The 27493-nt window shown below is 41.0% G+C and overlaps 1 protein-coding gene across 1 annotated transcript in view; it reads left to right on the forward strand.

Annotated features, from left to right (window-relative positions):
• LOC132384531 (integrin alpha-8-like) overlaps positions 1 to 27114 on the forward strand; it is a 152624-nt gene extending 125510 nt beyond the window's left edge. The window contains exons 24-30 of the mRNA XM_059955682.1: positions 4297 to 4402; positions 8669 to 8821; positions 11736 to 11846; positions 13426 to 13539; positions 14806 to 14907; positions 23719 to 23841; positions 25788 to 27114. Coding sequence (XP_059811665.1) covers positions 4297 to 4402; positions 8669 to 8821; positions 11736 to 11846; positions 13426 to 13539; positions 14806 to 14907; positions 23719 to 23841; positions 25788 to 25841 — 763 coding nt within the window. The 3' untranslated portion in view covers positions 25842 to 27114. The remainder of the gene's footprint in view (positions 1 to 4296; positions 4403 to 8668; positions 8822 to 11735; positions 11847 to 13425; positions 13540 to 14805; positions 14908 to 23718; positions 23842 to 25787) is intronic.
• The last annotated feature ends 379 nt before the right edge of the window (positions 27115 to 27493 follow it).

A 27493-nucleotide genomic window follows, 5' to 3' on the forward strand; every position in this document is an offset into this window, starting at 1 on the left:
AAAATCACAAAGCAATTAACATCAACAGATCACTTGCAATAGCAGAGGAAACAACACACTGGACCATTGTTACACCACCATCAAGAATGCCTACCGTGCTATTCCACGCCCTCACTCCGGGAAGTCTGACTGTACTTCTACTCCCTGAGTATGGGCAGAGACTGAAGACTGCAGCACCAGCAGTGAGGACCAAGAAGGTATGGACAAGGGAAGCACAGGAGCGCCTACAGGACTGCTTTGAATCATTGGAGTGGACTGTATTCAGGGATTCATCTTCAATCCTGGATGAGTATGCTGCAGTTGTTACCGACATTATTAAAACCTGTGTGGATGAGTGTGTGCCTACAAAGACTTGCTGTACATTCCCAAACCAAAAGCCATGGATGAACCAGGAGTTATGTCGTCTGCTGAAGGCCAGATCTGTGGCATTCAAGTCTGATGACCCAGGCCTGTACCATAAAACCAGGTATGATTTGCGAAGGGCTATTTCAAGGGCAAAGAGACAATTTCGAATGAGGTTGGAGGCGATATCAGATGCACGGCAACTCTGGCAGGGACTGCAAGACATTACTTCTGACAAGCAAAACCCAATCGTATGAATGGGAGTGATGCTTCACTACCAGATGAACTCAATGCATTCTATCCACACTTTGAAAGGGAGAACACAACTACAGCTGGGCAGATCCCTGCTGCACCAGATGACCCTGTGATCTCTGTCTCAGAGGCCGATGTTAGGCTGTCTTTAAAGAGAGTGAACCCTCACCAGGCAGAAGGTCCCAGTGGAGTACCTGGTAAGGCTCTGAAAACCTATGCCAACCAACTAGCGGGAGTATTCAAGGACATTTTCAACCTCTCACTGCTATGGATGGAAGTTCCAACTTGCTTCAAAAAGTCAACAATTATACCAGTGCCTAAGAAGAATAATGTGGGCTGCCTTAATGACTGTTGCCCAGTAGCACTCACATCGAGAGTGATGAAATGCTTTGAGAAGTTGGTCATGACTAGACTGAACTCCTGTCTCAGCAAGGACCTGGACCCATTGCAATTTGCCTATCGCCACAATAGGTCAACAGCAGATGCAATCTCAATGGTTCTCCACACGGCTTTAGACCACCTGGACAACACAAACACCCACGTCAGGATGCTGTTCATCGACTATAGCTCAGCATTTAATACCATCATTACCACAATCCTGATTGTGAAGTTGCAGAACCTGGGCCTCTGTACCTCCCTCTGCAACTGGATCCTCAACTTCCTAACCAGAAGACCACAATCTGTGTGGATTAATGATCACATCTCCTCCTCGCTGATGATCAACACAGGCGCACCTCAGGGGTGTGTGCTTAGCCCACTGCTCTACTCTGTATACTCATGACTGTGTGGCTAGGCATTGCACAAATACCATCAATATGCTGACAATACAACCATTGGTGGTAGGATCTCAGGTGGTGACGAGAGGGCGTACTGGAGCGAGATATGCCAACTAGTGGAATGGTGCCACAGCATCAACCTGGCACTCAACATCAGTAAGGTGAAAGAGCTTCATTAGGAGTTTGAAGTGATTTGGCATGTCAACAAATACACTCAAAACTTCTATAGTTGTACTGTGGAGAGAATTCTGACAGGCTGCAGGCTGCTATCACTGTCTGGTATGGGGTGGGGGGGGGGCGGCTACTGCACAGGACCAAAAGAAGCTGCAGAAGGTTGTAAATCTAGTCAGCTCCATCTTGGGTACTAGCCTACAAAATACCCAGGACACCTTTAGGGAGCAGTGTCTCAAAAAGGCAGCGTCCATTATTAAGGACCTCCAGCACCCAGGGCATGCCCGTTTCTCACTGTTACCATCAGGAAGGAGATACAGAAGCCTGAAGACACACACTCAGCGATTCAGGAACAGCTTCTTCCCCTCTGACATATGATTCCTAAATGGACATTGAACCCTTGGACATTAACTCACTTTTTTTAATATAGAGTATTTCTGTTTTTGCACTTTTTAAAATCTATTCAATATATGTAATTGATTTACTTGTTTATTAGTTATTTATTTTATTTTTTACTTTTTTCTTCTTTCTGCTAGATTATGTATTGCATTGAACTGCTGCTGCTAAGTTAACAAATTTCACGTCACATGCCGGTGATAATAAACCTGATTCTGATCTATTTCTTTTCATAATTTATAGAATATTTTATGTATTGCAATGGATTACTGCTGCACAAAAGCAAATTTGATGACATGTGTTAGTGATAATAAATCTGATTCCAGGGTTTTAACCTGCCTAAAAAATGAATTTTTATAAATGTTCAAGTTAGGATATCATCTTTGGAAGAGAACTTGAACAAGACCTTGAGATACTCTCACCAGCCCTCACCAGTTTACTTTTGAGTGCTGAGCTGAGGCTGACGCAGTTACTGCAGCAAGTTTGGGATTTGCCACGGTTAGGTGATAGCAGAGAAACCCATTATTTCATATTCAATCACTTAGAGCTACAGGGTCACATTAGGCCCAGGATATGTGGAATAAGGAATGAAGCCCATCTTTCCCACTTCCTCATTGAGTACTATCTTAGGAAAGTACCAAAATGAAAATCAGATGGTGAATATCATGAACTATTTATCTGTCTATTTAAAAGCAACATCTGTTACTGATTTGTTCTGTGATGTTCAACAGCAAGGAAAAGATTTATCCTGCACTGGTTAGAGAGGGAAGAAAGGGTTACATGACCAACTGTTCTCTCAAGTCAGTGAAATTGAATCAGGGTAAATCTGTCTGTTAAAGGAAAATCTAACAAGGCAAGGAATGAATCTTTCCCCTTCCCCCACATTTTTATTCTGGAATCTTCCTCCTGCTCAGTCCTGAAGAAGAGTCTCAGCCTGAAACATCTACTGTTTCACAAACAAGAGAAAATCAGCAGATGCTAGAAGTCCAAGCTACACACACCAAGTGCTGAAGGAACTCAGCAGGTCAGGCAGCATCTGTGGAATAGAGTAAACAGTCAACATTTTGAGCCGAAACCCTACATCAGGACTGGAGAAAAAAGATTAGAAGTCAAATAAGAAGGTAGCAGAGGGGAGAAAGAAATATAAGGAGTAGGTGATAGTTGAGAGTGCTGGAGGGGGTGAAGTAAAGAGCTGGGAAGTTGATTGGTGAAAGAGATAACAGGCTGGAGAAGGGAGAATCTGACCAGAGAGGACAGAGGCCATGGAGGAAAGGGAAGGGGAGAAGCACTAGACAGAGATGATGGGATGATGGGCAGGTTAGGAGATAAGAAAGAGAGGGAAATGGGAATGAAGAATTATGAGGTGAGGGTGGGTAATTACTGGAAATTTGGGAAGTTGATGTTCATGCCATCAGTTTAGAGGCTACCCAGGCAGAATATAAGGTGTTACTCTTCCAACCGGAGTGTGGCCTCATTGCGGCATTAGAGGAGGCCATGGACCGACATGTCGGAATGGGAATGGGAAGTGGAATTAAACTGTGTGGCCACTGGGAGATCCAGCTTTTTCTGGCAGTCGGAGCATAGGTGCTCAGTGAAACGATCTCCCAATCTGCGTGGGGTCTCACCATTATACAGGAGGCCACACTGGGAGTACCAGATACAGTAGATGACCCCAACAGGCTCACAGGTGAAGTATTGCCTCAACTGGAAGGACTGTTTGGGGCCCTGAATGGTAGTGAGGGAGGAGGTGAAGGGGCAGGTGTAGCACCTGTTCTGCTTGCAAGGACACGTGCCAGGAGGGAGATCAGTGGGGAGGGACCAATGGACAAAGGAGTTGCATAAGGAGCGATCCCTGCGGAAAGTGGGGGGAGGGGTGGGAAAGGTGTGCTTGTGGTGGGATCCCGTTGGAGATGGCAGAGTCACGTAGAATTATGTGCTGGATGCAGAGGCTGGTGGAGTGATAGGTGAGGACAAGAGGAACCCAATCCCTGGTGGGGTGGTGGGAGGATGGGGTGAGGACAGATGTGCATGAAATGAAAGACATACGGGTGAGAACAGCGTTGATGGTGGAGGAAGGGAAGCCCCTTCCTTTGAAAAAGGACATTCAGTTGTTCTGGAATGAAAAGCCTCATGCTGAGAGGAACTGAGAGAAAGAGATGACATTTCTATATCGACTGTTTCTTCATTTTAACAGATGCTGCCTGACCTGCTGAGATCCCCCAGCATTTTGTGTGTGTTGTTTTGGATTTCCGGCATCTGCAGAATCTCCCACGTTTTAGAAATTATTTTAATGAAGTTAGGAACTTAGCAGAGTATTTTTTTTTTGCACAGCATAATAACATTTGCTTTTTAACATCAGGGTTTCTCAGCCCAACAAGGTATTCCTCCCATTTATCAGTTTGGAATCGCCTTCAGATACGGTGATGGAGAACAACACTCTACAGGTGATAGCACACACTTATGAGGTAGGTACACAACCAAGCATTTCTGAGGTAACTATTTCTACTCACAACCAGCTGCAATCCAAGTTTCTACAGGTGTTGTCATTCCTGCATGTGTCCTGCCCTCAGTTTGGATATGTGTGTTGGGAACATGAATAACTCCTTATCGCAAGTGGCTTCCATATCATTTTTCCACCACAAATGTCATGACATATGTCAGTGATATTAAATCTGATTCTGATTCATTGGGTCAGGGAAGAGACACATTGCATTAATTTCATGTTACCCTGAGAGCAAGTCGAGATGGTATTGTTACTGTGAAGCTTTCCAAATAGTATTTAAATATTAAATTGCATTGACATAGTAAGCCTAAAGGAAACTAGTTATTTCACTCTACTTGTCCTGCTGGCATTCTATCTCAATTTCCAGCATGTCTTTCTATTTTCTCTTCTCTTGTGTAATTGTCTAACTTCCGTTCTAAAGGAAAAAACCATTTCCCTCAACACTATCAATGGATTGCACGGTTCCACTCTCTAACGATGATTTCAGGTGCCACAGTAGCACAGCAGTTGATGCGATGCTCTTACAACGTGGGGCATTGGAGTTCGGGTTTCAATTCTGACGTCCTCCGTAAGGAGTTTGTACATCCTTTCTGCGAGCACCCGTGTTTTCTCCGGATGCTCCAGTTTCCTCCCGTGTTCTGAAGATATATCGGTTCGTAGGTTAATTGGTCATTGAAATTATCCTGTGATTAGGCTAGGGTTAAGTCAGTGGGTTGCTGGGCGGTGTGGCTCATTGGGCCAGAAAGGCCTGTTCTACCTACACTGTATCTCTAAAATAAAATACATTTATTTGATTAAAGTAATCAATTATTTTCCTATTGGACACATTAGAACCCAGAAATCCCCAGGTACGATTCCTGGCCTCTGTTCACTTGGGTGGGTCCAGCCCAGGTGTCAATAATAAGATTCTCCTTCACATTGTCTGCTAGAGCAACCTCAAGCCTTCTTTTAGCCCTCCTGATTTCTTTCTTAAGTGTTCTCTTGTATTTCTTATACTCAAGTACCTCATTTGTTCCTACCAGTCAATACCTGCTCTGCACTATTCTTTTGAAAACCAAGGTTCCCTAAACTGTTATCCTTGCCTTTTATTCTGACAAGAACACATAGTACAAACTCTGTACTCTCAAAATTTTGAAGGCCTCCCATTTACCAAATATACCCTTGCCAGAACACAGCCTGTCCCAATCCATATATGCCAGATCCTTTCTGATAACATCAAGATTGGCCTTTCTCCAATTGAGAATCTCAAAACCCGCAGATCTGATCTATTCCTTTCCATAATACTTTGAAACTATGATCAGTAGATGCCAAATGTTTCCCTACTCAAACTGTCATATGCCTTGTCTCATTCCTTAATAGCAGACCAAGTATCACACACTCTCTGGTTGGGACTCTATGTACTGATTAAAGAAACTTCCCTGAACACATTTGACAAATTCTATCCCATCCAACCCTTTTACTGTATAGGAGTCCCAGTCAAAATATGGAAAGTTAAAATCACCTACTATCTCATTCTTGTGTTTCTTGCAACAGTCTGCAATCTATCAACAAATTTGTTCCTCTAAGCCATGTGGACTGTTGGGTTGTCTATAGTATTTTCCCACTACAGTGGGCATCCCTTTCTTATTCCTCAGTTCTACTTATGTAGCCTCAGTAAACAAGCTGTCCAGCCTGTCCTGTCTTAGTATTTTCCCTGATACCCTTCCCCTTTAATCCCTCTCACTCTAAAATAGCGGAACCCTGGAACATTAAGCTTTCAGTCCTACCCTTCCTGCAACCAAGTCTCACTGACGGCTTCAGTGTCATAATTCGATGGGGTGATCCATGCCTTGAGCGCCCCTGCCTTTTCCAACATTGAAATAATTGAAGAGCTCCTTGCATTGAAATACACACAGCTCAGAACATTAGTCCCACCATGCTTGACCTTTGTATGTAGGCTTAACGACATCTTTCCTCACAAACTGCACAATCTGTTCTGGCACTCTGGTTCTCACCCCCTGCAGTTCTACTTTAATCCCCACACCCTCCCCATGCAGCACTAACAAACCTTCCTGTTAGGATATTAGTCCCCCTCCAGTTCAGGTGTAAACTGTCCTTTTTGTACAGGTTCCACCTTCCCTGGAAGAGAGTCCAACAATCCAAAAATCCAGAGCTCTTCCTCCAGCACCATCTCCTTAGCCACGTGTTAAACTGTATGATCTTCCTACTTCTAGCGTCACTAGCTCATGGTACAGGTAGCAATGGTGAGATCACAACCCTGAAAGTCCCGTCCTTTAATTTAGCATTTAACTCCCTAAGTCAATTTGCAGGGTCTCATCACCCCTCCTACCCATGTCATTGGTACCAATGTGGACCATGACCTCTGGTTGCTCAGTTTCTCAGTTAAGAATGCTGTGGACTTGAGATAGCCCTGACCCTGGTGTCTGGGAGGCAACTTACCATCCAGGAATCTCGTTCTCATCCACAGAACCTCCTGTCTGTTCCCTTAACCAACAAATCCCCTATGACAAACAAAAAGTAGACTGCAGATGCTGTGGTCAAATCAAGACGTACAAACAAGCTGGATGAACTCAGCAGGTCGGGCAGCATTTGTTGAAAGAAATAGTCAACGTTTCAGGTCGAAACCCTTCATCAGGACTAAAGAAGGAGGGGGCAGGGACCCTATAAAGAAGGTGGGGAGAGGGTGGAAAACCAATCAGAGGAAAGATCAAGGGGAGGGGGAGGGGAAGCAGGGAGGGGATAGGCAGGAAAGGTGACGAAGGAATCTAAGAGGAAAGCACTATGGGTAGTAGAAGAAGGCAGAGTCATGAGAGGTGATAGGCAGCTAGAAGAGGAGACAGAGTAGAGGTGGGATGGGGAAAGGAGAGGGAGGGAATTACTGGAAGTTGGAGAATTCGATGTTCATACCAAGGGGCTGGAGACTACCCAGACGGTAAATGAGATGTTGTTCCTCCAACCGAAATTTGGCCTCATCATGGCAGTAGAGGAGACCATGTATGGACATATCCGAACGGGAATGAGAGGGAGAGTTGAAGTGAGTGACAACCGGGAGATCCTGTGTGTTGTGACGGACGGAGCGCAGGTGCTCGTCTAGGTAGTCTCCAGCCGCTTGGTATGAACATCGAATTCTCCTACTTCCGGTAATTCCCTCCCTCTCCCTTCCCCATCCCACCTCTACTCTGTCTCCTCTTCTAGCTGCCTATCATCTCTCATAACTCTGCCTTCTTCTACTAACCATAGTGCTTTAGCCTTAGATTCCTTCTTCACCTCTCCTGCCTATCCCCTCCCTGCTTCCCCTCCCCCACCCCTTGATCTTTCCTCTGATTGGTTTTCCACTCTCCCCCCACCTTCTTTATAGGGCCACTGCCCCCTCCTTCTTTAGTCCTGACGAAGGGTTTTGACCCGAAACGTTGACTGCTTCTTTCAACGGATGCTGCCCGACCTGCTGAGTTCATCCAGCTTGTTTGTAAATCCCCTATGACAACAGCTCACCTCTTCTCCCCCTTCCCTTTGGAGCCATGGAGACAGACAGTGGGGGAGACCTGACCACTGTAAAATGTTACCATTATTGTAAAAGAGCCCATTTTTCAACATACACAGTCAATGGCAATTGGGGGCTGGAATTATAAAATTGAGGATGAATATAAAGACCATAAGACAAAGGAGCAGAATTAGGCCATCATCATGGCTGATTTATTATCCCTCTCAACCCCATTCTCCTGCCATCTCCCAGTAACCGTTGACTCCCTGATTACTCAAGAAGCTATCAATCTTCACTTTGAATATACTGAATGACTTAGCCTGCACAGCACTCTGCAGTAATAAATAAAACTGGGTGATTTTGACCCCTAACATTTCCCTGAAAATTGTTGAACAATTAAACATAAGAAAATAGGATTGGGTCCTGTTGCAGTTGACAGAAAATTATTTTTCCTTTTTTAAAATTACAATTCAAACAAGTGGGGACCTAAATGGGACAAGAATTTTTTTCAATTAAAGGCTTGGAATGTATAAAACTCTACCTCACTGGTGTATAAGCAAATGAGGAAGATTGAGTCATATACCTATAGTGAAATTATAATCACAAAGGCTTTCAGAAATAGCAAAATGACAAGGAAACAGCTTATTCTTGTTCCAATCATGAGGCAATTTATGAAGCAATGCACTAATTGATTTAAGAATCATAAAATGGAATGTGATGTAACATAGCTATTTTTTTTATCCCCAGCTGCATAACAATGGCCCATCAACAATTAGTAAAGCCCTGATTGAACTCGACTGGCCTGCAGATTTCAATGGTGATGATCTCCTGTTCACATCTAAGTTTGAACCATGGGGTGAAATCAAGTGCACTGTAAACTCCTCCAATGCTGACAAATGGGTAAGATTTCACATTTCAAAAACTTTCTTACGTGTTGGGAATAGGAATGATAAGATGGAAGACTCATTATTGTGGCAATTGAAAAGCAAAAAAAAAGTGCAGACATTGGCAATTGGAAATAAGAGCAGAAAGAACTAAAGAAGGGAATTAGGAAAGTCAGGAGGGGCCATGAGAAGTCCTTGGCAAGTAGAATTAAGGTGAATCCAAGGCCATTCCATACTTGCATCAAGAGCAAGGATAACTAGACAGAAGGTGAGACCACTCAAGGATAAAGGGGAAACATTTAATTGGATGTTGAGAATGTGAGTGAGGTACTTAATGAGTACTTTGTTTCAGTAGTTACTAAGGAAAAGGATGTGGAGGACCAGGAGATCAGTGTTGAGTGTATAAATATGTTGGGGCATTTAGAGGTCAAGGAGGAGGAAGTGTTGAGCCTACTAATACATATTAAGGTGGATAAATCCCCAGGGCCTGATGGGATTTACCCCAGGTTATTGAAGGAGGCAAGAGACGAGTTTACTGTTGCATTGACCAGTATCCTCATGTCCTCTCTAGCTGGAGGACTGGTGAGTGGCTAATGTTGTACCTCTATTTAAGAAGGGAACAAGGGAAAAACCCAGGAACCATAGACTGGTGAGTCTCACGTCAGTTGCAGGGAAATTGCTGGAGAAAATTCTTAGGGATCGGATATATGAGCCTTTGGAAATGCATGACTTAATTAGGGAGAGCCAGCATGGCTTTGTGTGGGGCAGGTTGTGTCTTACCAACTTGATTGAGGCTTTTGACAAGGTGATGAGAGAGATTGATGAAGGTAGGGCAGTATATGTTGTCTACATGGATTTTCGTAAGGCATTTGGCAAAGTCCCTCACAGGAGGCTAATTCAGAAGATTAAGATGCTTGGATCCATAGCAAATTGGTTGTTTGGATTCAGAATAGGCTTGCGCAGAGAAGACAGGGTAATGGTTCATGGGACTCTCTCAAGCTGGATGTCTGTAATTAGTGGCGTTCCACAGGGATCTGTCTGTGATGTATATAAATGACCTTGATGAAAGTGTAGATGGGTGGGTTAGTAAGTTTGCAGATGATAACATGATTGGTGGAGACGTGGATAGTGTAGAAAACTGGCAAAGAATACAGCACAATATACAAACGTTTGTAGATCAGTTGCAGATATGGGCCGAGAAATGGCAGATGGAGCTTATCCCAGATAAACATGAGGTGTTGCACCTTGGTAGGGCAAATGTAAGGAGACAGTGCACTGTTAAGAGCAAGGTCCTTAACAGTGTTGCTGAGCAGAGAGATCTTGGGATCCAAGTTCATATCTCCTTGAAAGAGGCTACACCGGTTGATAAGGTGGTTCAGAAGGTTGGTGGAATGCTTGCTTTTATTAATCGAGGCACAGAGCTCAAAAGTCAGCAGATAATGTTGCAACTTTATAAAACACTGGTTAAGCCACGTCTGGAGTATTGCATACAGTTCTGTTTGCCTGACTATAGGAAGGATGTTGAGGATTTGGAGAGGGTGCAGAAGAGGTTTACCAAGATGCTGCCTGCTCCTGCTGTCATGAGAGACTGGATAAACTCTGGTTGTTTTCTCTGGAGTGCCAGAGGCTGAGGAGAGATCTGAGAGAGGTTTACAAGATTATGAGAGGCATAGATAGAGTATCTGTTTCCCAGGGCTGAAATGTCTAATACCAGAAGGCATGCACTGAAGTTGAGAAGGGGTAGGTTCAAGGGGGATGTGAGGGGTAAGTTTTTTACTCAGAGAGTGATGGATACCTGGAATGTATTGCCTGGTACGGTACTAGAGGCAAGTATATTAGAGACATTTTAAAAGTCGTTTGGATAGGCACGTGGATGTGAGGAAGATGGAGGGATATGGACATTGGTTAGGTAGGAGGGATTAGTGTTTTCATGTTTTTGATTTGCTTTTTAGCTGGTTCAGCACAACGTTGTGGGCTGAATGGCCTGTTCCTGTGCTGCACTGTTCTCTGTAAAATACTGGAAAGATGCAATGGGTCAGGCAACATTTATGAGGAGAGAAACTGAGTTCATTCTTCAGATCAATAATTTTTCATGAGAACAAGGAAAAGTTAGAAATCAAAGACACTTAAAGTTGCAAAGAATTTGGAGGGGTGAGAAGAACTAAGACAATGACTGTGATAGAGTAGAGACCAAGGGAAACCAAATGATACTGGGAATGTTGGTACTGGCTGATTGAGGGTGCTGAAGGCTTATTAATCACAACTAAGGAAATGAAGGAATACAGGGGAGAGCAAAATTCCAAATTCTCTCCTGAATCAGTCACAGCAAGGTTTTATATCGCTGTTTGTTTGGTCTTTAGGAGGGATTGAATGACCAGCATCATTGTTTGGGTGAACACAACAAAAATCGATTCTTGATAAAGGTCCAGTATGTTGTACTTAAAATGGTGGAAGGTCACGTTTGTGGTCTGGGATACACTCTCAGAATCCACTACCTGGTGGTTACTTTGGAAACAGAGACTGCAGATGCTGGAGTCTGTGGCAACAAAGAGTCTACTGGAGAAACTCAGCAGCTCAGGCAGCACCTGTGGGAGGGAAGAAGAATTGCCAATGTTTCAGGTCAAAACGTCAATTGTTTATCCCCCCCACAGATACTGCTTGAGCTGCTGAATTCCTCGAGCAGATTGTTTGTTGCTCCTGATGGTTACTTTCCCTGTGGACTATTCCATTTTGTGGAAAAGCAGTAATGTCACTTCCAGCTAGTAAAGGCTAGTGAAATTAGTTCCTGTAGAAAATGAACAGGAGTTGCAGATAGTTCACGTACAATTCAGTCTCAATGTTCCTCAGTGAGATTACCAAAGTTAATTTTATGATCCAACTTTAATTATTTTCAAGAATCTTTAATCATTCCACCCTCCTTTTATTTGTAGGTACAGCCTTTAAGTACAGTGAAGCCTCACATTACTAACATTCGTCGTGAGATGAATAAAAGAGATGTCAGCAAGCCTGAAATATTAATGGAGGAGACCATCTTCAATCTGGTAGAACGATCAACAAAACCTCTTATTAAAAATAACCCTGCGTCTGATGTTCTAATTCTCCTCTATCATTATAAATTCTTTGTGCCAACTGTCTCCAACATTTTATATGATGTAATACACTGGCACTTTTAATTGCTACAACCTTGTCCCTTAGCTGACATAATCTTTCCACCAATGGATTTCTGTCCATATTCTTTAAAGGGGTTCTGGCCCATTTGCTACATAACTTCAGCTGTCAAAAATACAACAAGATGCAGGATAAGTATAAACCAGTTACCACAATGGTTTCTGCTCCTGTGATCACATAATCAGAGCTCTAGCAAGATAGCATCTCACAGTCCACCTCTTCAGTAAATCCAGCTAAGTTCTGAGCATTGGTCAAATCTGAAACACAAAAAAATATTTTTTCACCTGCCGCTCCCAATACAAGGTACTATTTAAAGCTCTTTTGATAATATTATTAATAAGACAATTTTTGGAGCAACACACTGAATTAACCTGTTTTACTTTATGACTGGAACACTGTCACCGTCTGACCATTTTGTTATTTCTGAAACTCTCTTCCTTTTTGATTACTATTATTTATATATATAATATTGCATGTTTTCATCTGTCATCCTCAGTTCTTTATCCTTTGAGGTAGAATTTTTCCCATTCCATGTCTTTTGTTGACTCTTAGCCCATTTATATTTGAGTTTAAAATGGTCTCTGCATGTATTAGATTTTAATTCTAAAAAGGATAACTTCTGGTTAACTGTGACAGTTCCCATTGCTATTTATTGTGCTTAATTGCTCAAGAATTGACAGGTAAATATCATGGGTCCAAATAATCTTACATATTGTGGATAAAATTAATCCTGTTTATAGTTACTGTTCTATATATATGCTAAGTATGCCCGCAGAGAAAGAATCTCAGAGTTGTATGTCGTGACATGCGGGTACTCTGATAATAAATTTTACTTTGAACTTTGAAATTAAACCATTTTAAACTCCCCCACTACCAGTCTAATCTGAAGACCATTGGTGTTGGATCAATGGAATCTGCAGCCTCACAATAGGATTGCTAAAGACTCTGCATGCTTTAAGAGTTAACCACTGAGATGTGCAGTAATCATAGTTCAGCTCTTGCCTGAGGTTCATCCTATTAGCTGACATGAGTAAGGTCTCCATAGGCATCTTAGATCTCCATCGTTTTACCAAATGCACACTGGGCTCAACATGGGTCAGGCACCACTCATTAGCAATGTGTTCTCCACTGCTGGGGTGAAAATACCTACTTCCTGGGGTAAATGCAATAATATCTAATAATAATGCTAATTTTTATTGGAGAAACATCTGATTTCCCAAATGAGAACATCCTGTGATTAGGCGAGGGTAAAATTGGGGGATTGTTGGATGGCGCAGCTGGAAGGGCCTTTCCCGTGCTGTATCTATTAATCAATTTATTAACTAAAACATAATTTGGTTTCAACTTAGTTTTTCTCTTTATCTTCAAGTTCATCCCACAGTATTCAGAAATACTGTACTTTGGGTGGCTCTAATGAACTTTAATGTTTATATTGGATTGTCTTAATTCTAGACCTGTGACACGGTCACCTGTGTGAAACTTTTCTGCGAAGTGGGTCGCCTGGAGAGACAAAAGGCAGCCTCGATAAGCATACAATCCTCTCTCAGAGTAGAGCCTTTCATTAAGGTAAAGCACAAAGTTGATGGTGACCAAAAGTGTATTACAGTGATGTAACAACCAACGTAATATATAACACGTAGTGTATACCAGTTAGAGGAGCTTTGATGAGTGCACTGACTAGCGTAAAACTCCATCCACAATAATGGTAATAAATGGCCTCTCCACCCTTGAACTAAAGTAGATACTTATCCAGAGTTTCCTTCTCTATCCAGTGTCACAAGATCACTACTAGGAAATGTAAGTGTAAAATTAGGACTGCAGGTTTGATCACAAACAAGAGAAAATCTGCAGGTGCTGGAAATCCAAGCAACGCACACAAAATGCTGAGGGAATTCATCAGGCCAGGCAGCATCGATGGAACAGAGTACAGTCAACGCTTCCGCCCCAGACCCTTTATCAGGGCTGGGGGGAAGAAAGATGAGAAGTCAGATTTAGAAGGTCGGTGAGGTGGGGGGTGTGGGGAGAAGTAGAAGGTGATAGGTGAAAGCGAGAGAGGTGGAGGAGGTGAAGTAAAGAGCTGGGAAGTTGATTGGTGAAAGGTGTAAAGGGCTGGAGATGGGGGAGTCTGATGGGAAAGGATAGATAGCCATGAAAGAAAGGGAAGCGGGAGGAGCACCAGAGGGAGGTGATGGACAGGTAAAGAGATAAGTTGAGAGAGGGAAATGGGAATGGAGGAGAGGGATCATTACCTGAAGTTTGAGAAATTGATGTCCATGCCATCAGGTTGGAGGCTGCCCAGACGGAATATCACATGTTGTTCCTCCGACCTGAGTGTAGCCTCATCCTCGCAGTCAAAGAGGGCATGGACTGACATGTAGAAATGGGAAGAACTTCTTCATCCCATGCCCCCACCTTCTTACTTGTCTTCTTTCCCTTCTCTTTCCAGTCCTGAAGAAGGGTCTCGGCCTGAAACGTCGACTGTTTACTCTTTTTCATTGATGCTGCCTGGCCTGCTGAGTTCCTCCGGCATTTTGTGTGTGTTGCTCAGAGAACTGATGGTGATATTGCTGCAAAGATGGAAATTGTACCCAGTTACTGAGAACAATGATCATTTGGACCAAAATATAGAACATTATAAAGTAATGGAAATTTTTCAGAGAAAAACTATAACAATTACATTGTTTTGTTTATTACATGATTCTGATTAACCCAAATCCTCTGTGTCGGTTTCCCACAGCTTCAATTCCTCAAGATTTCAAAAATTTTAAATATTTTGAGAAAATAGAAAGTGAACAATTAAACAAAACTGCACACTATTTTTCTGTTTTACAGAAGCTTTACAAACAGTATATTTTCCAGTCCAAAGCATCTTTCATTGTGCAAGAAATGCCATACAAAGTACGTCCTGATGAATTCCCCAGAGGCAATATTGTGGTGAGTACTACAGAGGAGATGGTGATTTCAGCTGTTGGAAGCCACACCTCATCTAAGCTAATATTTTGTGGTGCTACAATTTATCTGCATTAAATACAGTAAGGATCTTGTTAGTGAGCTTTAAGGCCAATGTATAGGGAAAAATACACACACAGGACAACAAATACTTCTTCGGGTCTTTAATTCCTTTATCTGTTTTAGATGTTTTAATGCTGAAAGAGGGTATCGAAATAAAAATGGCAAAATGAATTTTAAAAAACAGTTCCCGCTGTTACAATCTCAGTTTAACTTCAGACCACACCCTTGTTATGTATGCAATATGGAAATAAATAAAATATACAAAACCAATAAAGTAGTGGTAATTCTAAAAATAACAATACAAACATTAGAATCCCACCTTATACACAGCATCAAAAATATGAATAAATACATCTCATCTTAACTAAGAGATGTACTCACTTTTGCAGAAACGTGCTTAACTTCCAAACACCTATTGGCTAGACCTTGAAACGAGTTCTCCTCGCTCACATTATGTAAACAGAGATTAATGTAAACACATTCACATTTGGTTATGAAACAATAAAGAAAGACAAATAAACTTTTACAATATATTGCCTTGTAGCTGAATTACTGAAAAGACTGACCTATTAGGCCGATAAGGAAATTCACACAGCCACGCTATTCCAGTACTGTTCAATTTACTCGCGAAAATCTAAAGCATCCACGTGTAAAACATATCAAATTACCGATACAGGTGTTCTTACATAGGTAGAGCGTTCCTATGAAACCTTTCTTAAGCCAAAATGGCATAAAGCGAAGAACCATTCACTTATATGGGAAAAGTGTTCATGAAAGCGAAAATCCTCTTTGTAATGCAAAAACAGGTTACCAATGTAGGTCTTTTGTAAAAGCAAAGTGGCATAAAGCAAACATTTGTAAAGTGGGGGTCACCTGTATTCTAGATTTACAGACAAGTAGAAACAAATTTACATGGATATTATCAAATAGTGTTGACCTTTCCTCACCAAACCTGGGAAAAGCTCTCAACCATTTTTCTCTCTAGACATGGCAACTCTTCATTATTCTTTTCTCCTAAAGGCACAGGTAGCTATTTTAGCATTACCAAGGTGGATGCATAAGTACATTTTAACAATAAAAAACTGATATTCAATGGTCACCTGGTTATATCAGAAACAGTTTTTTTTCCCTCTGCCACTAGATTTCAGAATGGTCCATGAACACCACCTTTTTATTCCTTTTATTTGGCAATGTTTATTTTGTAATTTATACTTTTTTATGTATTTGCACTGCACTGCTGCAAAACAACAAATTTCATGTCAGGTAAGAGTGATAAACCTGATTCTGATTCTAAAAGATTGGTGGGAATCCTAAAGCTGCAGGTGGGAATGGTCTCTTTTCTATTGACCTTTTGCTAATGTTATCACACTGAAACTCTTAGCTGGACACTTGTATGGGCCCCATTAAAGATACAAATTTGATTTATGCAAGAACTGCTGCCATATAACTCCGGAGACCTGGGCCCAATCCTGACCTCTGGTGTTGTCTGTGAGGAGTTTATATGCTCTCCAATTCATTCCCACATTTCAAAGACAAGCAGGTCGGCCTCTCTAATTGACCCTGGTGTAAGGGATGATTGAACCTGGAGGAGTTAATGAGTAAAGCAGGATCAGCATAGGGTTAGTGGAAATAGCTGATTGATGGTTGATGCAGACATTGTGGGCTAAAGGGTTGGCTTCTGTTGTGTAAGAATCTTAATTTACTAACCATCTTATAACCATTGAAGTATATAGACATAAGAAAATGGATTAGCTAATTTAGGCAGTGCTATACCACACAAACACAATGAAGTAATGAGAACACTTGTATTCTTCTTCAAGATAGTGCCATGAAATCTTGTGCATTCACTAAAAAGGCAGATAGAACCTGGGTTTAATAACTTTTAATCTGCACTATGAACCCTCTTTCCAGAGTACTAGCTTGAAAATGTGACAATTTTAATACTATTGATATCATAGGATCTACATTTATGCCAGATGTCTATGAGTTGCAGGAATTGTCTTCTTGAAGTAATCATCAGGGTCAAAAATTTCCACTCTAACCATACAGGAGGTGAATATTGAGTATTCAAGACAATCATGGATAAACAGCCCAAAGCCTCACCTCCTGAAGAGACTTCAGTTCTCTGGTCTTTCAAAAATAAATCTGCTTCCCTTTTAAATACCGCCTTTCTCATTAATCTTACTTCCACAACCATCTTGGGCAGTGAATTCTGGAAATCTACCACTCTATGAAAAGAAGATTTTAAATGACCATCATTAATCTTGTAACCACGTCATTCATTCAAGATTCTCCAACTAGTGGAACAATTTCAACATCTACCTTATAATCCCCCAAGCATGTTATATGTTTCAATAAGATCTCAATTTATTCTTCTAAACAGAGCTATATTCTTTAGTGTTTATTTTTACCCTTATTATAAGTAACTATCGCATCCCAGAATTTAGCCCAGTGGATCTCTTTTGGACTTCTCCAATGTCAGTATATCCTTTCTTAAATAAGTTGACCAAACTGCGCACAATACCATAGGTGTGACTTGACCAGAAATCTATAAATGTAAGAAAACTTCCCTATATTTCTAAACCACAACAACTAGTCATGGAAATACTGATGGACTATCCCACAGAAAAGGAAAAACCCGTATAATGTACAAAATTTACAAACGTATTAATGCAAAGCAAAAGTCTCCCTGATACAGCAGAGGTGATCCAAAGGGAAACCAAAAAGGTCCCACACTGTCTCAGGTCTAGATGGCAATCAAAAATGGCTGGAATGTGCAACAGAATTTCCATTTCCCTCATTTTTACCAGCGCGAGATTAACTTGCCTTTGTTGGGGGTTGCCTTATGTAGGGATTGAGAGTTGTACCATCCAAGCTGAGTGCTAAAGTGTTGGAGGAGCCACATGCTGTTCAACTAGGCATGGCCAGAATGAAAGCATTGGCTCAAAGCTTTGTCTGGTGGCCTGGGATAGATCAGCAGATTGCCATGCACTGTCAGGTACTGGCAGAGGGTTCATATACATTTTGCCAGACCACTCACGGGCACATAGAAACATAGAAAACCTACAGCACAATACAGGCCCTTCGGCCCACAATGCTGTGCTGAACGTGTACTTATTTTAGAAATTATCTAGGGTTATCCATAGCCCTCTATTTTTCTAAGCTCCATGTACCTATCCAGGAGTCTCTTAAAAGCCCCTATCATATCCATCTCCACCACCGTTGCCGGCAGCCCATTCCACGCACTCACCACTCCCTGAGTAAAAAAAACTCACCGCTGACATCTGCTCTGTACCTATTCCCCAGCACCTTAAAACTTGTGTTAGCCATTTCAGCCCTGGGAAAAAGTCTCTGACTATCCACAGAATCAATGCCTCTCATCATCTTATACACCTCTATCAGGTCACCTCTCATCCTCCGACACTCCAAGGAGAAACGACTGAGTTCACTCAACCTGTTCTTTCTCACAAGGCATGTTGGTAATAGTGGATGCAGCCACCAAGTGACCAGAATTGTTGCCCACAGCTTCCACTACAGCCTCACACACTGCCGGTGTATTGAGAAGCCTCTTCTCAGGGACTGGTGTTCCAGAACTCTTAGTCAGTGACAGTTAGTGGCCAAACAGATTCAAAGTTCAAAGTACATTTATTATCGAAGTATGTATACATTATACAACCTTCAGATTCATCTCCTAACAGGCAGCCACAAAACAAAGAAACATATATACACACATTTAGAAGAAGACTGTCTAACATCCAATGTGCATGCCTATAAAAAGGAATAAAACAACTCATTAAAAAGAAGACTGTCAAACACTCAATGTGCAATAAAAAAACATCATGCAAACAGTAACCCGCAAGCAAATAACATTTCTGAACTGAAGTCCGTAGTTCAGAACAGAGCTGAGTAAACGTCAAGGATCAATAATCAAAACTGGCCCATGAATGGAATAAGATATTACATCTGCACCATACCACACTGTTACAAATAGCTTGGCAGAAAGGTTTGTTCAGAGTCAAAAGAACGCACTACGCTGACACTAAATCACTAATTTCCTCCTTGCATATTGCAATGCAGCACACTCCACAACCAACATTTCACCAGCTATACTGTTCTTCTGTCATTCCTTGCATTCACACTTGGATCCCCTCAAACGGAGTATGCAGGACAAATTGAGCTCTCCTCAAACAAGGGGGTTCAATATTTCTCTCCTGGACAAGCAGTCCTGGTGAGGGACTACAGAAGTGATCAAAAGTGAGTACCGTACTTGGAAAGACTGAGAACAGAAATGGACAGTCTCCTACACAGTGGAGATTGCATCTGATACCATCTGGAGCAAAGCATTTGACAAGGTCCTTCATGAGAGACTCATCCAGAAAGTCATGAGGCATGGGATAAGTGGAACCTTGGCTGTTTGGATTAAAAAAATTGGCTAAAGGAAGAAAGCAGAGGGTAGTTGTGGAAGGAAAGTATTCTGCCTGGAGGTCGGTGACTTGTGGAGTGCTGCAGGGATCTGTCCTGGGACCCCTGCTATTTGTGATTTTTATAAATGACCTGGATGAAGAGGCGGAAGGATGGGTGAGTAAGTTTGCAGATGACACGAAGATTGGAGGAATTGTGGATGGAGCTATAGGTGGTCGAAGGTTATAAGAGGATATAGACAGGCTGCAGAGTTGGGCAGAAAAATGGCAGATGGAGTTCAATCCGGACAAGTGTGAGGTGATGCATTTTGGAAGGACAAACCAGAAGGCTGAGTACAGGATTAATGGTCAATTATTTAAGAGTGTGGATGAACAGAGGGACCTTGGGGTTCAAATCCATACATCTCTCAAGGTCGCTGCACAGGTTGATAGGGTATTTAAGAAGGCCTATGGGATGCTAGGCTTCATTAACAAAGGGATTGAGTTCAAGAGTAGAGAGGTCATGTTGCAACTCTACAAATCTCTGGTGAGACTGCACAGAGTATTGTGTTCAATTCTGGTCACCTCATTATAGGAAAGATGTGGAAGCTATGGAGAGGGTGCAGAGGAGATTTCCCAGGATGTTGCCTGGATTGGAGAACAAGTCATGTGAAGCAAGGTTAGCAGAGCTGGGACTTTTCTCTTTGGAGTGTAGAAGAATGAGAGGGACTTGATAGAAGTCTACAAGATTATGAGAGGCATAGATAGGGTGGATAGTCAGTACCTGTTTCCCAGGGCACCAATAGCAAACACCAGAGGGCATATGTACAAAATTAAGGGAAGGAAGTTTAGAGGAGACATCAGGGGTAAGTTTTTTACACAGAGGGTTGTGAGTGCCTGGAATGACTTGCCAGGGATGGTGGTGGAGGCTAAAACATTAGGGATATTTAAGAGCCTCTTGGATGAAAGAAAAATGGAGGGTTATGGGATAGTGTGGGTTTAGTACTTTTTTTAAAAAGCATTATATAGGTCAGCACAACATGAAGGGCTGAAGGGCCTGTACTGTGCTGTAGTGTTCTATGGTTCTAATAACATATCACTCAGTTGAGAAGAGTAAAGTTAATTGTTAGAGAAGAAAGGTGTTCAGAGCTGTCAGAACCACTTCCTGCAGTTCCAGAGTCAACTCCTGCAACTACCGCGGAGGAGGCCCCAGAACCTGAGATTGTTTCACAGCCGCAAGTCTCACCTGCTGAGCACAATGACCCCCACTTGTCAGGAAAGACATTATCCCACAACAGTTAAAAATCCTCCACAATGATTAAATCTTTACACCTGAATGGAACAATTTAAAATTTTCTATGCTGTGGATGTCACAGCATCCTGGTTACATCCTAACACAACACAGATAGTAGTTGTGTAATATAGCATTGTGTGTGTGTGTCTGTGTATAGATGACAAAAGAGTAATACGTTACATATTTGAGTTGAGAATCATTCTCTATTGAGTTGAAGTTTATAGCTAAGCAAGGAGTGCTGTGTATTTAATATTTCAGTAATATTGAAAAAATATATTGTTTGATTAAGTATTGTTTGTTTGCATAAATCATTATGAGTTGTATGTAAGAAGTACATAAATAACATACATTACGTCACCACCATGTCACATGTGCCCATGTCACTAAAGTAAAACTGAGCATACCTGTTCTCCCGGGCTCCCATGTTTCTGGAGAACAAAATAATCATTTGCAACACCTGCTTGCTAACTTTTTGGGAAGTTGTGATAATAAAATTTGGATCCTTCTGTACTTAGCTCATCTGCAATCTTTCTCTGTTTAGATAATTCTCCCTTTTCGAGTCATCTTACCGAAGAGCATGACCTCACACTTTTCCACATTAAAGCATTAAACTCTATTTGCCAAGTATTCTTCCACTCACTCAACCTGTCCACATCAAGTTGTAGACCCCTAATATCCTTATCACAACATTCTCCCCTCCACTTTTTGCAATATTAACTAATAGCTTATATATTGTCCTCTTCCTAGAGCAATAAGTAATCTGCTCAGAAATGAAAACTATTAGGTCAAAGTTCAAATCACACCATAGCAACTCAAGATTTTTTAAATCAAATCTTGAGTTCAAGGGCCGAGAGGTAATGCTAGAGCTACATAGAACCTTGGTCAGACCCACTTGGAGTACTGTACTCAGTTCTGGTTACCTCACTACAGGAAGGATGTTGAAACCACAGAAAGGGTGCAGAGGAGTTTTACAAGGATGTTGCCTGGATTGGGGAGCATGCCTTATGAGAATAGGTTGTGTGAACTCAGCCTTTTCTCCTTGGAGTGGCAGAGGATGAGAGGTGACCTGATAGAGGTATACAAGGTGATGAGAGGCATTAATCGTATGGATAGTCAGAGGCTTTTTCCCAGGGCTGAAATGGCTATCATGAGAGGGAGCAGTTTTAAGGTGCTTGGAAGTAGGTACAGAGGAGATGTCAGGGGTAAATTTTTACGCAGAGAGTAGTGAGTGCGTGGAATGGGCTGCCGGCAATGGTGGTGGAGTCAGACACAATAGGGTCTTTTAAGAGACTCCTGGATAGGTACACGGATCTTAGAAAAATAGAGGACTATGGGTAACCCTACGTAATTTCTAAGATAAGGATATGTGTGGCACAGCATTGTGGGACTAGGACCTGTATTGTGCTGTAGGTTTTCTATGTTTTTATAATCTTGGAATTTTAAATCAAAACTTAGTCCCAGTGCTCAAATGTCATTTAAAAACCCAAATTACTTCACTAATGTCCCACAAGTAAAGAAATCTGTTGTCTTAACCAACATGTGACTCCAGCTTGGTCAATACCAAGTAGTCAATAGTCAGACCAGTGACTATTACCTCAGTTCAGAGGATGTTAGGGTTGGAATGACAGTGATATCCACATAGTGTAACTGTATAAAAAAGAAGCCACATATCAACTTTCTGATCGTTTTGAGAAATGCTTCCTTCCTCTTAAATTTCTTCTGAAATTCACTGGCAAGTAAACAAATATAAAACCTGACACTATTTTAGAGAAATTCGAGAATTTTCTTAAATATAACTGGTGTGGCTTCAAAGTGTCTGTTTGAACATCTGTGAGCACCCTATATTTTTGTGAGAAGTGATACTAAACCATTAGTAAGTTATGTTGGTGTGCAGCTTTATAGTAAATTGAGAGAAAGCTTTCAATTAATATCCCTACTGAAAAGAAAACACCTTAATTTATGGTGCTTCCTAAAAACCATGTAAACAAATGCTATCAGCATCTGTACACTTTGTGGATTAATTTAGGCTAGAGTGCAGGACTCATTTATTGTACCATCTTAGCATTAAACATGACTTATTTCATTAAAATCAGAGCATTGAATATAGGAGTTGGGATGTAATGTTAAAATTGTACAAGGCATTGGTGAGGCCAAATTTGGAGTATTGTGTACAGTTCTGATCACCAAATTATAGGAAAGTTGTCAACAAAATAGAGAGAGTACAGAGGAGATTTACTAGAATGTTACCTGGGTTTCAGCACCTAAGTTACAGAGAAAGGCTGAACAAGTTAGGTCTTTATTCTTTGGAGCGCAGAAGGTCGAGGGGGGACTTGATAGAGGTATTTAAAATTATGAGGGGGATAGATAGAGTTGACGTGGATAGGCTTTTTCCATTGAGAGTAGGGGAGATTCAAACAAGAGGACATGAGTTGAGAATTAGGGGGCAAAAGTTTAGGGGTAACACGAGGAGAATTTCTTTACTCAGAGAGTGGTAGCTGTGTGGAATGAGCTTCCAGTAGAAGTGGTTGAGGCAGGTTCGGTATTGTCATTTAAAGTAAAATTGGATAGGTATATGGACAGGAAAAGAATGGAGGGTTATGGGCTGAGTGCAGGTCGGTGGGACTAGGTGAGAGTAAGCGTTCGGCATGGACTAGAAGGGCTGAGATGACCTGTTTCCATGCTGTGATTGCTATATGGTTATATGGTTATTTAAAATTCTGGCATAAAAGATCCTAGGTACTCAGTTTTCATGGAATTGAGTGTGTGCTTGTCATTTCTGCAATCTGTGGTGCTAATTTAGTTGAGTTTATATGAACAGAGCTAACAACATTGAAGTAATCCAAAGAAGACCAACTTCTGTCCCATCTTTCATAATGTATCGATGTTATCCGATTACTTAGTCATTGGGAGGGGCACAAATCCATACTCTGCTATTCTCCTCCATTTTGAAAAGTGAATTTTCCCACTGGCAATTAATTTTAATTTTTCTTGTAGTGTTGCTAATGCCATCCATCATAATGGTTTGATTCTCTTTTGCAGGTGCAAACTGTAATTGAATCGAGAGAAGATGAGGGTGCTGGGAATGTACCGGTCTGGTGTATTATTGTTGCAGTGATTGGTGGCCTGCTGCTTGTAGCTCTGGTGACATTCATCCTTTGGAAGGTATCAATCTGTGCATATGAGTGTGTATGAGCAGAATTTAAAAATGAGAACACCTGCAGATGCTGGAAATCTGACATAAAAAAGCAGAAATTACTGGAGAACTCAGCAGAACCTGGTGTAAATAGAAACAGTGTTAACGTTCAGAACTGAGAAACTGAGATTTTAAAAAAAGGAATGTTTAAGTTGCAGTGTGGGTTGGGATGGATAGGTTAAGACTTGGTAAGTGGGGCATTCAGAGGGTGATTTTGCTTCTTTGTTTTTCTTATGCTGCTAAGAGCAGCTAATGTTTGTTGTAAGTCATCCATCTGTGGTTTAGGGTCTTTTTTTGCTATTAGTACAGCCTTGATCTACTAGGAATATTACAGTCATGCCATTAGCAATGCAACACAAACAAAATAAGCACAAATCACAATTTTCTTGCCACTTCCCCACATGACCTTGTCTCACCCCATCTCAGATATTCCTTGTGTGCTGGCCATCCTTTTCATCACCCTCTCTACAATTTAAAATTGCCCTTTTATCTTCATTTCCAATTCTGATTTTTTAAAAATTCTCTGGCAGAAACATTAGCTCTGTTTTTCTTTCCACAGACACTGTCTGGCCTGCTGAATTTTTCCCACATTTTCTGTTTTTAAGACTTAATGTAAGACTGCTAGTGAATATCAGGGCAAAATGGTATTGTGTAAAATCAATTATTGAAACTTTGGGAATAATTCTCACTATTGCTTGGTCACAGGAGAGATGGGTTAGATTATTAGTACATTAGAGAATGTGACTTTTTTTTATTTCCTGAACTCTTATTAGGGATGAAATTAGGAGTGGCTTCTTTTACAAAAAAAAATTCAGTTTGTTACCTTGGTGGTGAGGATAATAATTATTGCATGTTATCTAGTGAAGATTCAAGAAAAAGAGAACCAAACTTCAAGAAAGGTGAAGGGAATTTGCTCATGATAAATTTCCATTGTGGAAGTATTTGGTTAAATCCCCAAAATTTAATGCACCTATGGTATTCTAGCGATGAAAAGTTAAAAACAAAGTTCAAAGTACATTTACTTTCAAAGTACATTTACTATCAAAGTACGTATACATTATACAGTAATGAGATTTGTCTCCTTATAGGCAGCTACAAAACAAAGAAACTCAAAAGAACCCATTAAAAAAACATCGTCAAACACCCATGTGCAGAGAGAGAAAAAAACAAATCATGCAAGCAAATAGCATTTTGAACTGAAGTGCACAGAATCTCTCCACAGACCCTCAGTTCAGTGCAGAGCAGCAAGCTGAACTGGCCCATTCTTCACTTCAGGCCCCACCACCCTGACTTTGCAATCTGGTCCAGTGCCTAAATCATCATCCAAACATTGGGATCAATCGCTTCGATACACTCTGGTGTCAGGACCTCATCACCTCAATTTGGCCTGTACCCAACCTTTCAAATTCGGCCCAGTGCTTAAATTGACCAAACCTCAAGTATTCCTTACTCTTGGTTACAGGCCGATTCCCTCACCTCCCCTTGGTTCTGCCTCATCAAATTGTCTCCAAGTCCAAAGTGATGTCACAGTCTATTGTTTACAAAGATCATTTACCAGAAAAAGAATGATTAACTATTTAGTTGTTTTCCTTGTTTCATTGGCCATCAGCCAGAATTCACTGAGATACACCAGTGCCATCTTAAACCAGATGCTAGTGCCATCTTCATGAGAACATGTGGACAATTCAGTTAAAAAGCAGCTGTGCCATGTCTCAAGTTTAATTAAAGTATATTGAACTCATCTTTACTCTTTTTTTGTGTGATAAGCAGCACATTAGCTCTGAAATGAAAGAGAAGATGACAGATATGTCTGGAACTGGGCAAAACTGCAGCACTTGATACCCCTGACACTGAATAGGTAGAGATGTTTAACAAATTTTCCAATCCCTAACGTTCTTCTCTTTCTTTGTTACAGTGTGGATTTTTCAAAAGGAAACTGCCACCAACCGAAAATGAGGAACTCCTGTGACATCTAACCAATACTAACACCCGTATCCCATCTTTTGCAATCTGAAAAAACCTGTGGTCTCTTCAAAGCCCGATGAAATTCCATCAAATACATTTTCACCTTTGTGCTAACGGTGTCAATTCCCTTCACCATCAGCTCCTTCATTAACACCAACAATTAGAAAATAGTGCACTGGGCAGCCAAGTGGATCTCATGAGTCCATTAGGCTAGATCCCCAGCAGAAACCAGAATGTGATTTCTGAAGTATTTTAAAGTATATTAAAGTAGTTAGTGACTTTGCAGATGCCTTAATTAAAAATACTGAGTCACAGTTAATCAAGACAATTTTCTAAACATAGATAATTACTTACCCAGAACAAGCTCAAATAATCTGAACTAACCACTATCTCTTGTTATGAGACAGGCATAGGTGTAGTTTCTTCTTGCTTTTTATTTCCTATATTGCACCATATACTCTAACCCACACAAAACGGGGAAATCGCATCCAGCCCTTCATGGTTCATCCTCCTCCTCTGACTGTTATAGTGATTATCAACTCCAATTACCCCTTTACCCTTCTCAAATCCCCTTCATCCTTGCATCTCTTTCAGTCATTGTACTCCACCAGTCCCTTCTCCAGTAAGGCAACTGCAGTCTTCTAGCAAAGCCCAACCTTAGTATCTCAAGCAGCAACTATCCTATTGCAAGCATATTTATCATGGGTATTTTGAACCTCATTTCTGTGGGTTATATTCTACTGTCAGTATTTTTCCAGTTATACGAATCAGAACCTGACAGTTTGAGATCTATTTGTATCAGAGTGTTTTAAAGTTGTAGACAGTTTCCTCTTCACTTTGGTTTGTGAGTTTTTTAAATGTTTCAATGATTAAAGATATTGCACAGGGCAAAACTAAGCTAAGTGGACGTCCCTTATTATTTCTGCTTATTTCTTTTCAGCTACCTTCTCCCCCCCCACCCCATCAAATAATTTTCTTTCAATTTATTTCTCAATAGCTACAAATTAAAAAGGAAGGATAATGATATCCAAAGGATCAATGAACAGTAGTGAAATGCCAGGGGGATTACTGCTCTAATTATTCCTAATAAATATAGCAAAATAACTGCCATGACTGTAAATAAATATTTTGTCTCAACAAATGTGGAATTTTGGTTTTGTATTTCTCCTGAAGTTGAAAGTGATAATTTGTGTTAGCAGTTCTATTTCTCCAATTCCTAGGGCTTGCAACAATTATCTGACTTGTATGGTTGAAAAATAAAATGTTGCTGAAATTAAGATTCAATTTGTCACATTAACTTTACTCACACAATGGTTAGTGTCATTAACACTGTGTTATTAACATCAATAATACTGGACCAAAGTAAGGAAGGATATGCAATTGTTTATCTTGAGATACGTCAAAGTGATTTTAAACTATTCTAACTATAGAATGCAATTTAGAGACATAGAGCGCAGAAAAAGATCCTTCAGGCCAACTGGTCAATGCCAACGAAGATCTGTATCTAAGCTAGTTCTAATTACCAGCATTGGCCCATGTCCATCTACCTTCCTGTCCAAGAATCTTTTAAATGCTGTTAATGTATCTACCTAAGTCACTTCATCTGGCAGCTCAGTCTATATATGGATCACCTTCTGGGTGAAAGTGTTGACACTC

Source organism: Hypanus sabinus, chromosome X1 (assembly GCF_030144855.1).
Source record: "Hypanus sabinus isolate sHypSab1 chromosome X1, sHypSab1.hap1, whole genome shotgun sequence".
Classification (NCBI taxonomy): Eukaryota; Metazoa; Chordata; class Chondrichthyes; order Myliobatiformes; family Dasyatidae; genus Hypanus; species Hypanus sabinus.